This window comes from Balearica regulorum, chromosome 3 (assembly GCF_011004875.1).
Source record: "Balearica regulorum gibbericeps isolate bBalReg1 chromosome 3, bBalReg1.pri, whole genome shotgun sequence".
Taxonomy (NCBI): domain Eukaryota; kingdom Metazoa; phylum Chordata; class Aves; order Gruiformes; family Gruidae; genus Balearica; species Balearica regulorum.
Genome location: NC_046186.1, coordinates 85,713,929 through 85,729,568, shown reverse-complemented (window position 1 = coordinate 85,729,568; position 15,640 = coordinate 85,713,929). Strand labels below are relative to the sequence as shown.

Here is a 15,640-nt window from a genome sequence, read left to right as displayed (position 1 = left end):
AATACATTTCCTGGCTGACACTCGCTTGCAAAAATTCTTGGGTGTCATATGCCGTGAAGAATATATCACATTCTCCCCCACGGAATGTTTGCAGCCAAACAATTTGATCACACATTTGCAGACCCAGCCACTGGAGAAGAAAGTAGGCAGATCTGCTGTACTAGCTGCAACTGGCAAGCAGTACACAAGTAAAGCTGAAATAATAGCATAATAATGCTATTACTAAGTAGAAGTAGTCTGTGTCCAATATTTTGGGTCTTCTGTGAATGCTTGAAATTGTGGAACAACATTACATCTGAGAGAATTTTCAAAAGTATAGTATTTGCAGTAATTTTTTTAAAAATTTTGTCTTTAGCAGGTTTGCTTGAAAGGGTGCACATATGACTTTATATATTAGCATAGAGTTTCACACTGGAGGGGGGAATGAGTGAAGTGTTAGGAAATATGTTATGAAGAGAAGTTCAGACTGTCATTAGGGAAAACAAGACACACAAGTTTTGATTTTCTGTATTTTGCCCTGAAGAAGCATGGGAATCAAAGCTCAGACTAAAAAGTTGCAGTTTCAGAGGAAATGCCAGTAGGAAAAACAGGAAACCCATACTTCAAAGGAGTCTGGATTTCATCCTTCTATCATCTCAGTTTAAAGAGACAAGAGACCTCAGTAACAAAATAGGAAAAAGCTTGTGAATTTCTGAAAAATTGAAAATAGAAAAATTCAAGAGTAGTAATAGTGAAAATAGAAGAAATATTTTATAAATGCTGACTTGGGTTTGTGGGTACGGAACTAAATTCCACCATTGGAAGGCCTGATTGCCAGTGTGATATTGGTAGGTACTTTAAAAAAAAAAAATGAGGAGAGACATGATAGGGAAACTAAAAGCAATTTGAAACATATTCAGGCCACTTTTCATCACTGCATGCTGAATGAACTGGTTATCTAGTGACCAAATTGTGCTGTGTTCTGTTTTCCCTGGTAGTTAAATCGACTTGATGCTTGCAGCTTGTACGGATTTTTCCCACCCTGTGTAGCTGCACGTTTCCACCAGTATGCCAAACAGACACCACAAACACATATTTCAGAGGTGAAGTTATAGCACTGCTCAATGCCAGCACCTCACTCCCCATTTGTCTGCCTCAGGAGACTTCAAGGTGCAACTCTTTTTTTTTTTTTTTTTGTCAAGACAAAAGCTATGGTGCTCACCTCCAGTTATTAGATTTCAAAGTCTCAGAGGTCTGCCTTTTGAGATACAATTTTATTAAGAGAATAAAAGCCAAGATCTAGTTAGTGTGTGAATCAGCTGAAATCCAGTGGGAAACAATCACATAAAACATTTAACAGACAATGCTTTAAAAGATTTCAAGAGGAGGGTTTGTGTATTGCTAGAAGTGAAATGCAACTTCTCTTTCAAGGACTAACTTTTTTTTTTTTCTCCCATTTGAGAACTCCTTTCTTCCCTTTTTTTTTTTTGGTTTTGTTTTTTGTTTGCTTTCTTCTCCTGTGAGTGAAGAAGGGTCTCTTGCTTTGTCTTTTTTCTTTCAAGAAACTGTAGGTCAGCTTCCCCTTTCAGTCAGTCTTTCATGGTGGCATGACTTCTGTTGATCTTGTCTGGATAAAATCTTTTCCAGGGCTGTGTCAGACATTTAGGTCAGTCCCAATTCACCCACATCCTGTGAGCACATAAGGCAAGACTGCTAACATGTCCCCAGTTTGCCGGATGTTTTTTATGAACAAAGTAGTCGATGTTTCAGGTATACATCATTGTCTCTAGACTTGGGATATATCTGTAAGTGACACCCTGTGATAGAGATCAGCTCAGACTGTAAGGGTGGACACAGCGGCAGGCGAGGATTCATGGCACATCTGTGGTAGGTTTTCCCCCTTACCTGCTGAGCGATGTTCCTACCGATGCCTCTGGCCTGCTGACGGCATCAGCAGCCACTGCCTAGCACACAGCGCAAGCAAAATCCTACCTACTTAGGTAAGCTGTGGTGGTGACAGATAACTCAGTCGTGCTGGGTATCTTGGAATCAAGCATAAATCTCATTTTAACTGTGTTTGGGTAAATAGTGCCTCTTCATTCACTAACTAACCTTACCTGAAATGACTCTGAGTGCTGCTCCCTTTGCAAATTCAATCCTTCATATGGACAAAAGAGAGAGGTTTGTAGTGACGTGGGTGTTCAAGAACTTTTCTAGCTGTTTTATTTTCCCCTCTTTAACTGCCATAGTCAGGCCCAAAGAGTGAGTCTCTCCTACGCTTTGTGTGAGCGTGAGAACCAGGTTGTATTTTATTACTTTAAGTTAAAGTTAATCCTTTGCAGCTTGTGTTCACACTGGCAATGAAATGACAGCAGGAGTGAGGTGAAAGTAAGTGATAATGTCTTGGCATTCGACACTTAAAAAGAATGTGTGCTTGTGAAGTTCTGACTCATTAATTCTTTTTCCAGGCAGCCGTGCGGCTTAGCAATGCTCTTCAGTACTGTGATGGATTTTAGATTAGACAAATAACCCAGAATAAAAAACACTTTATTGTTTGATGGAAAGGGAGATTTTCATTCGTTTGACCTTTTTTTGTATCGAAAAGTATATGAAAAACTTGCAAGTTTGGATTTTTCACTGTCACTTACATCATACAGCAATCTTAAGGACACAAAATGCCCCAAGCCACATTCCTTGTGGGAGATCTTTCTCCAGGACTGAGCTGCACAAAAGAACATAAAACAGACTCTGAAAAACACCATTTTAAAGTGGAGTAGAATTGGGAAACACCCTTCTTTCCTTTACTCAGTCCCTCAGAGATTAGTGCAAGCCACTTCAGATGTTGCGAGACAGTAACTATAATGGCATGATACTATAAAGTGTTTTACGGACTTCAGAGTAAACATAAATATAGAGACCACATCACTCGAAGCCCTGAGATGCATAAGAAAATGTGGAATCGACACTAATCTCTGAAAACATATGCTTTAAGGCGTTTCAAAGCACGGAAATACGATTATTCCAGAGCAAACCAAGGAACATCTATCCTTTTTAATCCCCTCCTGTGCATGTTATCATAAGAAACAACTTGTTCCAGTGACATTACCATAACCTGCAATTTCAGGCGAGTGAACTATCATCAATCCATACAATAGTTATTACTATAAGGAGAAAACTTCACTATGTTTAAAAAGAAAATAAAACAAAAACTCAACAACCAGGGTATATTTTTCATTCTTTAGTTTTCACCAGGTTTGCTTTGTCCCAAAGCATTGAAAATGTCTGACTCTCTTGTATAACATAGTATATTAAAAGTGACTAGCATTTAATCCATCAAGATCACTCTCCTTATAATGGCACAGCAGATGGCTGGGCAATATTACTTCTCACAAAACTGATTGGTAATCAATCTGTGTACATGTGTTGTTCACTTCACCCACTCAGCTAAATAAAGTTCAACAGCAGAGTGAACCATGGAATTTTAAGCTTTTTCTGAGTTTTTAACCCAGCGATAGCATACACATTAAGAATCAAAACTACACCCACAGCAACATTTTGAATTTGTATAAAATATTTCATATCCTGTTGAAATGCAACAGGCTCATAAAGTCTTTCACCTGAGGCATTTCTTTTCCTTTAGCTCTTACAACTCACAACACTGTCCTTTTTTTTAGCTATGAAACATTAAAACAGTGGTTTGGGTAAATTTGTTTCTTGAATATGCTGTTGCACTTTTCAACGGCAGCACTGCTAGGAAGTATACCTGGAACTTAGGTTCAGATAAATGGTGTCTCCAAAACAAGCAGTCAAGCACAGAGGAAGCTGAAGTCTACTCTCTGCTACCAGTTACACCTCCATGAGCTTTGTCTCCCTCAGATTTTTTGCATGATGTCTCTGGCTGCAGTTTTTACGCATTGACAGTTAACTGTGATTTGAATTATGCCTTTCCAGTGAGGCTATCTGGTGACCCTTCACTTGACTCACTCAAGTTTGTTGATGTCTGTCTTGTATTGGAGTGGACATATTATTCCCAACTGGACATAATAGTCCCGATGTGGTCTAAAAATTGCTGGGTAAAAGAGAATAATGTGAGCTCCTTCTGCTCTTGAAAAATATTGCAATTTAGAATCCAGGAAGAACATGAAACAAATCTGGGGCATATTTAATTTCTGCTAAATCTGAAGAGAATGCGGTCTCATCTGCGTCAGAGCTCCCTGGCAAGCCCTGTCACCCTTATCTGAGAAATCCTTTCTCTTAAAAACTGTCAGCACATTTCTTCCTTTGTTTTTCTCTCATTCCATGAAGATACATAATACCTACAAAAATAAAGTTTTTTGGCAATAAGTTACAGTGTGAGGAACAAAGAAAAGCTTGATAAAATTAAAAGGTAGATGGAGTGAACCAAAATGAAAAGAACCTCAGCAACTGACTCACTACAGAAAGCGTTGCCTCAAAATTTCTGATCTAAGGGATAGTAGAATTTAGTGGCTTGAAATAAGTGAACAACAACAATAGATGGAATTACATTAATTTGATGTGCAGGTATTTTAGGGCTATACACTGGAGTTGTTACAAGGTTGGTAGAAAATGTGTTTAAAGAGATAGTAAGACTTAAATACTGCAAGAAGAGCATGAGTCTAACTAATGCTGTTCTCTTCCTACAACATTGTGTTCTCGTCAGCCAAATCATGACAATACTAAGTAAGAGACTGCAAGGACTGATACCGGACAGTGATTCAAATACAAAAGTACATATAAACCTGACTATTGCATATTATGGTTTTGTTCATTAAAGTGAATTAAATTCATCCTGTGTGTGTCTGGACTCCTTACTACGAGAGACATGTACACGCTGGAGAGAGTTGAACAGAGGGCCATGAAGATGACTAAGGGCCTTGAGCATCTCTCCTTTGAGAAAAGATGCTGTTCAGTCTGGAGAAGAGAATGCTCAGGTGGATGCTCATCTATGTGTATAAATACATGGTGGAAGGGTGTAAAGAAGTTGTAGTCGGGCTCTTCTCAGTGGTGCCCAGTGACAGGACCAGAGTCAGTGGGCACGAACAGAAACACAAGAAGTTCCCCTGAACATTGGGAAACTTTTTTACTGTGAGGGTGACCGAGCACTAGCACAGGTTGTCCAGAAAGGCTGTGGAGTCTCCCTCCTTGGAGATATTCAAAGGTCATCTGGACAACTGGCTGTAGGTGTCCCTGCTTGAGCAGGGGGTTGGATCAGATGACATCCAGAGGTCCCTTCCAGCCTCAACCATACTGTAATCCTTTGTTATTTGAGTAATAAGAAACTTTTAAGGAAATCTCTTTCCTTTACTGTAGTTCTGATAAAGCTAGTGAAGAAGATATCATGCAATTGGAATCAACTATTTTAACATCATGTAATCTGAAACTGTTCTGAAGAGAAAAAGCAGGCTGCACCATCAGGGTAAAAATGATAGCTGTTTTCAGCTTCAAAACAAGTGAGTGAACATTGTGGTAGCTACCTGATAATGCTGATGTAAGTAGTGGAACTGCAGCTACAAATGGGACATCTAATAGCCATTTGTTAAGGAGAGTAAAGGGGTTTTTTTTTGATTGCATCACTATATTACATAGAAAAAGACAGAGCTTTCATGATGGCAGGACCTTGACTGAGAGTCAAGTGGTTATCTGCAGGAGATAAGATGAATCTGAACAAGAAAACTAAACTGCTGCAAAGAAGTTTGTTTTTGTTTTTGTTTTTGGTTTTGGTTTTGGTTTTGGTTTTTTAATTCATCTTTCTTTTGTTCTTCAAACAGTGGAAGCTCTACATTTGGGAACACTGATGGCAGCACATGGCTATTTCTTTCCAATCTCAGACCATGTTCTAACACTAAAGGATGATGGCACTTTTTATCGATTCCAGGTAAGTGTTTTCAATATGTTCTTGACTTGTACAAGTGGAAGCTCATATTAAAGACCTTACACAAAGGTTCATAGCAAATTTTAACCATCCTTTGTCTCTTATCTAACCTGGTAAATAGTGGCAATTCCCCCTAAATTAAAAAATGATAGGAGGATTTTATTTAGAATTTAAGTAAGCAGAGTGTTAAGATGATAGTGACCATTTTGATCCCTGGGAAAAGTGTGATAATTCTAATTGTGGAACTATTTCTCATGAAATAAATTAATCTTGTATTCTGGAAATATAGTAAAGGAAATGAAATTATCTTATTGACATTATTATTATCTTATTCTTAACATGGTCTTAATTTGGAAAGGGGCAAGTATCTTACTTATTAAGGCTATAACAGAAATCTGATAAAAAATGGAGGGTAATATTTATATTCTTTCTTATGTGAGGGTTTCCTTATTGGTAACAGAGTAGTATTGAAGTAGTGTATATTTTTCAAACAAGTGCAGACACATTTCTACATTGATCTGTTAGTCCCACTGCATACAACAAACATGTATATGCTTCACAACAAGATGGAAGGATATATATGTATGTATATGTATACCTATACCAATACCTACATGTATATTATTCAGATACCTACGTAGTTGTATTTTATTATATTACATTTCAAACTAAGGGCTTAGGGAGCTGGAATGTTGCTTTGCTAATAATGAATAGCAAGCTAGAAGTTTGCAGAACAATACCATGTATGGCTTGAAACAAATACAATTACACAGTATCCGATTATGTATTCTAGAAAAGGAATTAACTTTGCTTGCCATGTGTCATCTTTGACAATGGTGGTTGTGTTCTGTATTGCTCTTCCTATTAGGTGGTCTTCCTGGTAGGGATCACCAACAGCTGCTCCAAGATCTTCCCTAGGTATTTGTTGCTTTGCAATGATATGATGATTATCACTATGAAATTGATGACATGAATACCATAGTTTGGTAATCCTGCTCTGTTAGTTCTAACTGTGTTAAATACTCACAGAAAAATAATATCTGGTAGAACAAAATCTATTGTCTTCAAGATATTTAAGCTTTGTCTTAAACATTGTTTGAACAAGCCATCAAGAATAAAAAAACCCTGAGACTGTGGTCTTTAAACTTCAGAAGAGAACTGTGATACATTGGAGACCAATCATAGTCTCAAGCATTGTATTAGATTAATTGCTGTACAATACTTTCATTAATATTTTGGCTTGAGTTCTATAGACCCACATAAGGGAAAAGAAAGGATCATAATATATGGTCTAAAACAAAATCATGGAGTGAATGCAAATAAATATGTACAGCACAGTCTGGCAAGAAAGAGAATGATTATTGCATACACACATACAATATTATAATATTTTTCATATGTAGATCCTGTGGGTCATACAGGGCAAAAACCCTGTTCTTCAGCAGGACAGTAAGTTACATGTACATATGGGTAATACAAAGAGCAGTCACTCCAAGCCCCCTCCCCCACATCCACAGGTACGTTTGATCCTGGAGAGTGGATCTGAAGGAAAAGGTTTCCTTTCCATGGTGCTTCATCCTCCTCAGTGTTCAGTGTAAAGAGAGGGATGGCACATGGGTGAAGGGGCTTACTGCTGAGAGAAAGTAATGGTGTGATTATGAGGTAAGCAAAAAGTAGAAAGAAATCATGGAGTGGTTGAGGGTCCAGTTCTTGGCTTGTCTCTGCATAAGCAGCAGACAGAAGGACAAAATATCTGAGGACTTCATTTTGCAGAGAATACAACTTATTTATAGGAGTGCTGGTCGTTGAATTCTGCACAGCTGCTGGCCTGCCGCTATCTCAAACATGGGAAAGGAGCACCTCTGCTAGCATGATAATTCAACGGAAGGAAAGTATAGATCAGAATTAGCTGCACTGTGAATGACTGAGTACTGCAGCTACTCTGCCATGGGCTTTCCTCAGAGATGTCTAGAGCCTGCCTCTTTGGACATGAAGCTTCAAGCGAGGGTTAGACTGTAAAATGATATCAGTTGATAACACACATAAGTGAAGGATTTGGCGCTTATTTGCCATATGCATATGAAATAAGATAATTTCCTCAAGTGTTGCTCAGTATATATCTGCTGTATTTTGGTGGTTTGCTACTCTGTGGTGTCTTTTGCATTGGTATTCCAGTGCTAACAATGTTAGAACAATGCAATTTATCTGTTAATGTATAGCATTACAAAACATTTATAGTGGTGTCATACTTTTAACTGGAGTTGTACCGGCAAAATTTATGTCATTACAATTCCATGTTCCCCACCAAAATAAGGCTAATATAAAATCTGTTAATGAAGCTGTTAAATTGAAAAATGAAGACAACATACTCAATGGGGAGGAAAGTTTGACAGTAAAAGTGTAAATTTTACACAGCATAGTTGTTCAGGTGCTTTGGAAATAGCACCCCCTGAATACTGTAGAGGATTCACAAATTTCTGGATATTTTAACAGAAAGAGAAAACCATGCACCTGCCAGCACTGAAAAGTTCAGAAGGCATCCCTGCAGAGAAATCTCTATCCACAGTACAAAGACCTGACCTACAAAAAACTGGCTAGCTACAATAAAGTTCTCCATGCACTTAATTTTTTGTTTTCCAAAGGGTAACGCCTTCCCTCCTGACAATAAAAATACTTCCAGTTTGTTTTAAACAACCTTCTGTTGTATAGAAAAAGCTAAAAGCAGTGGAGATTGTACTTCATTTGTGCAAATGCCCTTTTAGAGGCAAAATTTTACTTTTTCAGTTATTACTCTTGCCATCAGGAGGGCTGTAAAATTGCAGTTATATCTGTTTTTTTAAATAAAATGGCCTTAGAAATAAAAATAAAAATTAAAAAAAAAAATTCCAGATCATTCTTTGACCTACTCAAGTGTAATTAGGTTAGTTTCTGTGATAACAATTTAATTCAGAGGGGATAGATCTAAATATTAATTGCCTCACTCAGAGAGGAAATTTATTAGTCTCAACAAGGCAAAGCAGAAAATTCAGGGATGATGATACTTTCTGAACCATCCTGAACAACTGCATTGCCTTTTCCTGCTAATTTAAGCCTTGGGCCAAAGAAAGATCTGAATAACTGCTGACCACCCTCTTCTACCTGAGAGGAAATAGGTTTGAGGGGCCCAAATAAGAAAAGCAAGGTGCACTTTAGAAAGCAGGTATTCCTGGGGCCAGGGATTACTCACTGAGACTTTTCATCCGTGTCCACACAAGTGATAATATGTCCATTCTGGTGAGGAATGCCTGACTTGCCCTCTCAGCTCATAAACTCCTATAATAGTATCCCAGGAAAGATAGGTTGAGTTCTTCTACAAGTTATATGTGCATACTAAGTGTCTCAATGTTCATAGTGAAAAATAAAGTTTCTTAATATACTTCGTCTTTAAACAAACTCCTAGGATACTTGAGGCTAGTGATAATCAGGCTCCCATTTTTTGATGAGATTAATTTGTGATGTAACATAAATTAATTTTCAGAGATGAAGTTTAGGTTCTGATGTTGTTTTGTAACTTTTAAGATGGAAGGCGTAAATAGCTGAGGAAAATGTGTGAAAATGGGAAGAGTTTCTTGTGAAAGCATGAGTCTGGTGAAGATAGCAGCAAGACTCATGGATTTTGGCAAGATGAAGAATTCATCTGTGATGTTTTCTCCTCTTCTACCACTGGCAACACTTTCTTGAGAAATGTATTTAACCTTTCTGGCCTTGTTTTCCCATGCTGAAATTGAGAATAGAATACACTGGAAGGATCTTGGAATATCTTTGCTGCAAAATAGTGTAGAGCGTGAAGTGTTGTGGATCCTTGTGTCTCAGGTGGAATTACATTGCTTCCCGCATCTCTTTGAGTCAGCCCTGCTCAGCGAGCTACCTCTTGGCTCGGTCCTGGGCCAGCCTCTGGCCATTCTGAACACTGAGGCTGTGGCTGAACGTCACAGCTCTCCAGCCACTCTCCACAGCCTTGCTGGACCATCTACCGTGCCTTGAGGTAAGCATTTTATTGGAAGCCAGATTTTAGAAGTAAAAAAGAAGGTGGTTATCTTATCCACCATTTGGCAGATTTTCTTTGGCAATTGCAGGTCCAAGGACTAATTCATTGTCTCTTCAGCTCAGGCTCAGCATATACAGTTCCTCTTTAGGTTTCAAAGAGGGAAAAAAATAAATCAAATCCATGTGTCTTTCTGACTGCCCTATCAATGCCTCTTTTTCTTTTTTAACTCCCTACTCAGACACACTTCCCCCCCCCACCCTCTGCTTTCTGTTCTCATCCCCCTTCCAGATTAGCAAAGAGGAGTCACAGAGACAAAATGTTTATTGTTTCCAAATTCCTCAAACTCTTTTAAATAATTCTGAGCTAACCATGAAGCACTTCTTGCTGGCATTCTTCCTCTATGAGCTTGACAGTGCTAGACCTGCAATCTTACTGTTTTCCTTTACCAGATCATTTGGGCCAACTGCAGTGAATGTAAAACTGAATGCCTGTGAATTCTGCCATCCATCATGCAAGGCACTTGAGATTGTGTATAACTATTTTTTACCAAAGACTTGATTGCTGCTGTTTATAAAGACTCTGTGGTGCCTGTGAGAAGAATAGCAGTAATATGCAAAGGAAGGTTTATGAGTGATTTGAATATTCCTCCCTCATTCCAGTAATTAGATTTTAAAAAATTTCATGGAGTAGAATAGCTTCAGAAACAACAGTTCTTTTCTTATTACTATCAACAAGGGGTAGCTGAAAGATGCTTAGTGATTTCCCTCCTCAGGAATGCAGTTCAATGCATAGAAATAATCATGTTCTATAAAAGCTGATGGGCAACACTGATTTTTACAAGTGGCTGTTTTATTAGCTCACATATTATTATTGATTAATTTTATGATAGGGCCAAAACAGATCTATTTGTTTTATCACAGGATTGCTCACAACGTATAGAAGCTGCTGCTGCCAATTTCTTTTAGTGTGGAAAATATACTGTATTACAAGATTTTGTTTCATCTGACTTTATTAACAGGAGGATTATGGATTTCTGTGGTTAGGTTTAGCTAATGGTATCATTCTGTAATGAGAGAGAACCGGTATGTATTTGTGTGTGCAAAACCAGTTTTCCATCAATGGCATAAAGATCTTGTAACAGCCTGGTTTGTTCTGAATGCTTAAATGGCTCTACGATCGCATGTGCAGTGCTAGGTAAGCCTTATTTCTCGAGCTGCTGACTTGTACTGGCTGCTTATTCAAATTACAGATACAATAAAACAAAGTGCCTTAAAAGTATGCTGATAAAAACTGGCAGCATTATTTCTGCCTGGACTGATAAACAGTACTTGACTTTCCCCAAACCGTTCTACCACCCACCTTCCTTCCGGCTGTAAGTGGGATGTCATGGCAAAATGACAAATGTTCCCTGTTTAATACTTGTTCATGACAAACTGCTTCGCATTTCCTTTTGATGAAAAGTAAAATTCTTAAGTATGATAATTCCTTCGGGTTTTCTACATTTCACAAAAAAACCTTGATATTTTGTAATCTTCTCTTTGAAAAGGGTAGTGTCAAGGTACAACATGTTATACCACGTCCACAGCCCTCCTGGAGAAAATCTTTGCTTATGCAGGGTTTCTAGATCATGAACCAAGGCACATAGATTGTACATTTGTGCTATAGGAATATGTGATATTGCAAGGGATGTTATAATTCTTCTACAGTGTACTTGGGATATATGAGTTGTAACAAATTGTAAAGCCAAGCTTTGTTTGCATAGTCCGGGTACAGAGAAGGCCATTACGTGGGCAGAGCCTCCTTGCATTGCTGTGGGAGTTTTTTAATAGATCAGATGAGAGCAGGCAGCTTTCTCCTTTGCACACACCTCCTATTCTCATTCCTGACCTCATTCTGTGAGATCAAGGATATTCTTATCAGACTCTTCTTACCAGACTCTTCTTACTTCCTAATCTTTCCTAGTTGAACAAGGCATGTCTTCCCTCAGTCTTCATGGAAAACCTCTCTAGCAAATTCTTCTAAGGGATTATTAAATATCTAGACTGTGAAATTGCGTGGAGGCTTTTGAAACAGAAGTGGAAAGATGTAAATTCAGCACATGCATTATAGTCACATGTGATGTGATTACTTGAGGTCTGTAACATCTAAGGGACAAAGTAAACTTCAGCCTCCATTTGTAGGAAAATCAGGTTTTTGGAGTCAAAGGTCACAGAGATTTTTGTCTGAGACCTCGTGCAAGCTCGGTGTTAACTTACCTGATTGCAGAAGTTGGGACGATAAATCTCTGCTCAGGTAGGAGCCCGTGAGGCGCTGAGTCTGAGGAGGACTGCAGCGGGGGCGGTGGGGATGCACTCAGAGCATGGCCCTGAAGAACGGACAGAGACAAGAGGCTGTCTGGTGCTCTCAAGGGCCAGCCTGAACAGGGGGCCTTGATACACATTTCCCCAAAATCTTAATGTATCATTCTAATAACTGAATTGTACTATCGTGGGACCCTTGTGATGAGGTTTCATCCTGGGTCTTTTCTCAGCCAGGAGTGATGCTGCTTGAGATTTATTTTTATTGCTACAATTTATCAAGGGGTATTCCAGTTTATCCAGTGTGCATGACACAAGGCGAGGTAGATTAAGATCAGAATTTTATGACTGTTAATACCAAACAATTAGGCAAGAAAACGTGGACTACACCTCTGAGAAAACATCAGTCATTTTAACTACACACAAGTTTATTGTTGATGAATTTTTTTGCATACACTCACAGCATTGCAAAAATCCTTTAATCAGAAACTGATATTTTTTATCATGTTTCATTTTCAGTGTCTAGTTTTTTTAAAAGATTTTTCTTGATTTTTTTTTTTTTTAACTTTCTTTGTGTCTTAAGTTTTAATCCTGTTCCTTACTACTATTTTTCGTGCCTGTTTTAGGAGAATTTTCCCTATCTCTGCACCTACCAATGCCATTTCCTGCTTTGAAAGTGAAAAAATAACAGCTATCTACTCTTTGAATACAACTTCATTAGTGGCTGTAGCTGCTTTTGAGCACATATCTTATGGTGGTACCATAATTCTTTACTTGCTGTGAAGAAACTAATGTAGGACTTTGCCTTGGTCAAAATACATAGCATCTACTGTTTATTTCTCATCTAGTAAGGACTTTACACTGTCAGTGACCTAACATGTTTTTGAAAAATCAAAATTTTAGTAACCTTTAGCTTTTAAGGATTCAGAAGTGGACAGTGTATTACAATTGTTCAATCTAGACACTAGATCTAGAAAGATTAAAATACAGAAAATTTCAGGTTTTCACCTTTTCTGAAAAACGTAGATCTTCCCCTTGCTGTAGTCTTCTGAGGCTTCTCTGCCTTATGTGATATTTTAAAAAATAACAGCCTATGTTTTAAAGGTTACTTGAATGAATATTTTTCCAGGTATAACTACACCCCTTTAAACGTCATGCAGAAAGTCCAATACTTTTGATAACTCTTGCCACTTAGATACTAGATACTATAAAGAGTTAGAGATAGAGAAAAAAGAGAAGTACCAGAGCAAAAAATTTGCCATAATATTATAATATTTACACATGAATATAGCTCACAGTGCTGAGGAACTAGGAGTTGTTCTTTAGTTTGGTGAGGCTTTTTTGTTTTCTACAAACAAACACAGTTCACCCACATGAAAACTCAGTAATTCCTTAAGCATTCTGTGCTGAATTTCATCAGGACTCTAACCTGAACTGTCTGACCTAATGTAAATATTTCTCTTCCTGGGTTTTTTTTCCTGTACTTTGCCCTGTAGTCTTATCTTCATGTCAAAACTAATTTTGGGCATGTTCGCAGAGCTTATTGCAGGCAGACTTGAACTTTGTTCCCACCGGGAGCCAGCTGGCTGGAAGCCAGCTCTGGCTACGTCGCAGTGCTTGAGCTGATGAGATGTACTTCTCAGCAGGTCCCATGAAATGCATCCGAGCACCACGCAGGCAGGGTCACAGCTTGCAGTTCAGAGCCAGCTTGTGCCTGCCCAGTTTGGAGCACCAGTGAGGAGAGCTCGTGCCTGCTTGTCATCTTTCTCTGGGCCGAAAGACCTTTATGTGACCACAGTCTCCCTCCTTCTGGAGACTGAAACAGGAAGGCACTTAATAATCTCCTGTATTTATCTGTACTAACTGTTATTTGAACCCCTTTCTCATATCATAATGTTTGCCTTTTGCTGGGGTTTCTTTTTGGCTTAACTTACAACACATTATTGAAACCTTTTATTATGACTTATCGTGCGCTTTGCTAATTAAGACTCATGTTCTGTTTTAACGTTTCTGCTTTTATCTCCAGAGGCACCGTGGCACAGGGAGGCTTAAACTCATCCTTCATAGCATATGCATGAATTCGTGCTTATCCCATGATCTCTTTTTCATGCTCAGTTGATTGGAGATTGCCAGTGTGCCTACACTACCCTATCACTACAGTTTCTCTCTAAAGGTACTTGGACGTTTAGTACGGTCTCTTTCAATAACTGCCATCTCCCTTCCATCTCTTCGTGTCTCGGTTTACTTTCCCAAGAGACCTCCCTCTGCCTGTTCTCTGAGCCTGCTGGCCCTCATGCTGCTGCGCTCATCTTTGCAGAACACCAGTCTCATCCTGCAGTCGCTTTCACTCCAAGTACTAACACATGCAAAGTCTTGGGCAGGTATTGTCTAATGGAACAGAATCTATTTTATCTGTTCCCTTGAAATCTTCATTCGGCTTTGGAAAGGAAAAAGTGTCCTCGATGCATTTTCACACTTCTCAGCACTGGTCTGAACCGAGTCCCTGTTGGAAGCAGGTCCCGCCATTGGGACACACCTTTCATCCTTCAGAAAAGAAAAGCCTTGGCCACCTCTGCCTCCTAGTGAGCTAAAGTGACATTTCACAACGTTGAAGATCCTGCCCCCTTCCTATATTCTGTTTAACGCCCACATGCCCTCCACCACCGATGTGCAACTCCCAGTAAAAGTTCAATGTGTTATTCTAACTAAATACTGAAAACAGATGTGTCCTTGAATGATATAATATCTCTGAGACCCTCTCAGAACTATTTCTTGGCAGTATCCTTGCTGGCCGGGGGTAGCTTTTCATGCATGGAGGTACAGAGTACCTCCTCTTACATCATAAACATATAGTCGTGAATATATAGTATTTCCTCAGAGCCTGATGTGAAATGAATGCCAAAAGCAATTTTGGGATTTTATTTTTTTAATCTCAGCTGGGATGGGGGTACATGTACTTTGTGAAGAGAAATCCTAAGTATATGTGAGGAGTTTTAATTTGGAGTTTGCTGCACGTATAACCACAGTTGGAAAAATCTCTGTCTCTTTACTTGTGAAAGGGCTCATCCCCTGCACCTTTCTCCAGCCATCCTCCACTGTAACTGCTGCTCCTCCCTAAACAAAATCTGAGCCCCAGCCAGTTTCAGCTCAGGACCTGCCTGAGCAGATATGGGTTTTATGTATTTAGTAACCCTTGCTGCATCCTTTTTTTTCCAGAAGCTCAGCTTGAACCTGTAAACAGAGGTTGAAGTTAGTGTTAGCAGGAAAATAATGTAGTTGTGCTTTTCTTTTCGGGCCTCTCTGGAGATGTATTTCTTGCCTCTAAGGAAGGATTGTTCTCCTTCCCCGAGTTTGACAGCTGTATATTTGAATGATGGTGGCTTTATGCTTTATATGACTGACATCGTTACACTACTTTTATAGCTTCTTTCTTGTCCAGGATTC

General features: G+C 38.9%; 1 protein-coding gene across 7 annotated transcripts in view; it reads left to right on the top strand.

Annotated features, from left to right (window-relative positions):
• Positions 1-15,640, top strand: part of RGS7 (regulator of G protein signaling 7) — a 343,507-nt gene that overhangs the window by 253,690 nt on the left and 74,177 nt on the right. For all 7 annotated transcript variants that reach the window (XM_075748785.1, XM_075748786.1, XM_075748791.1 and 4 more), the window contains exon 5: positions 5,769-5,875. In XM_075748785.1, the coding sequence (XP_075604900.1) occupies positions 5,769-5,875 (107 nt within the window). The remainder of the gene's footprint in view (positions 1-5,768; positions 5,876-15,640) is intronic.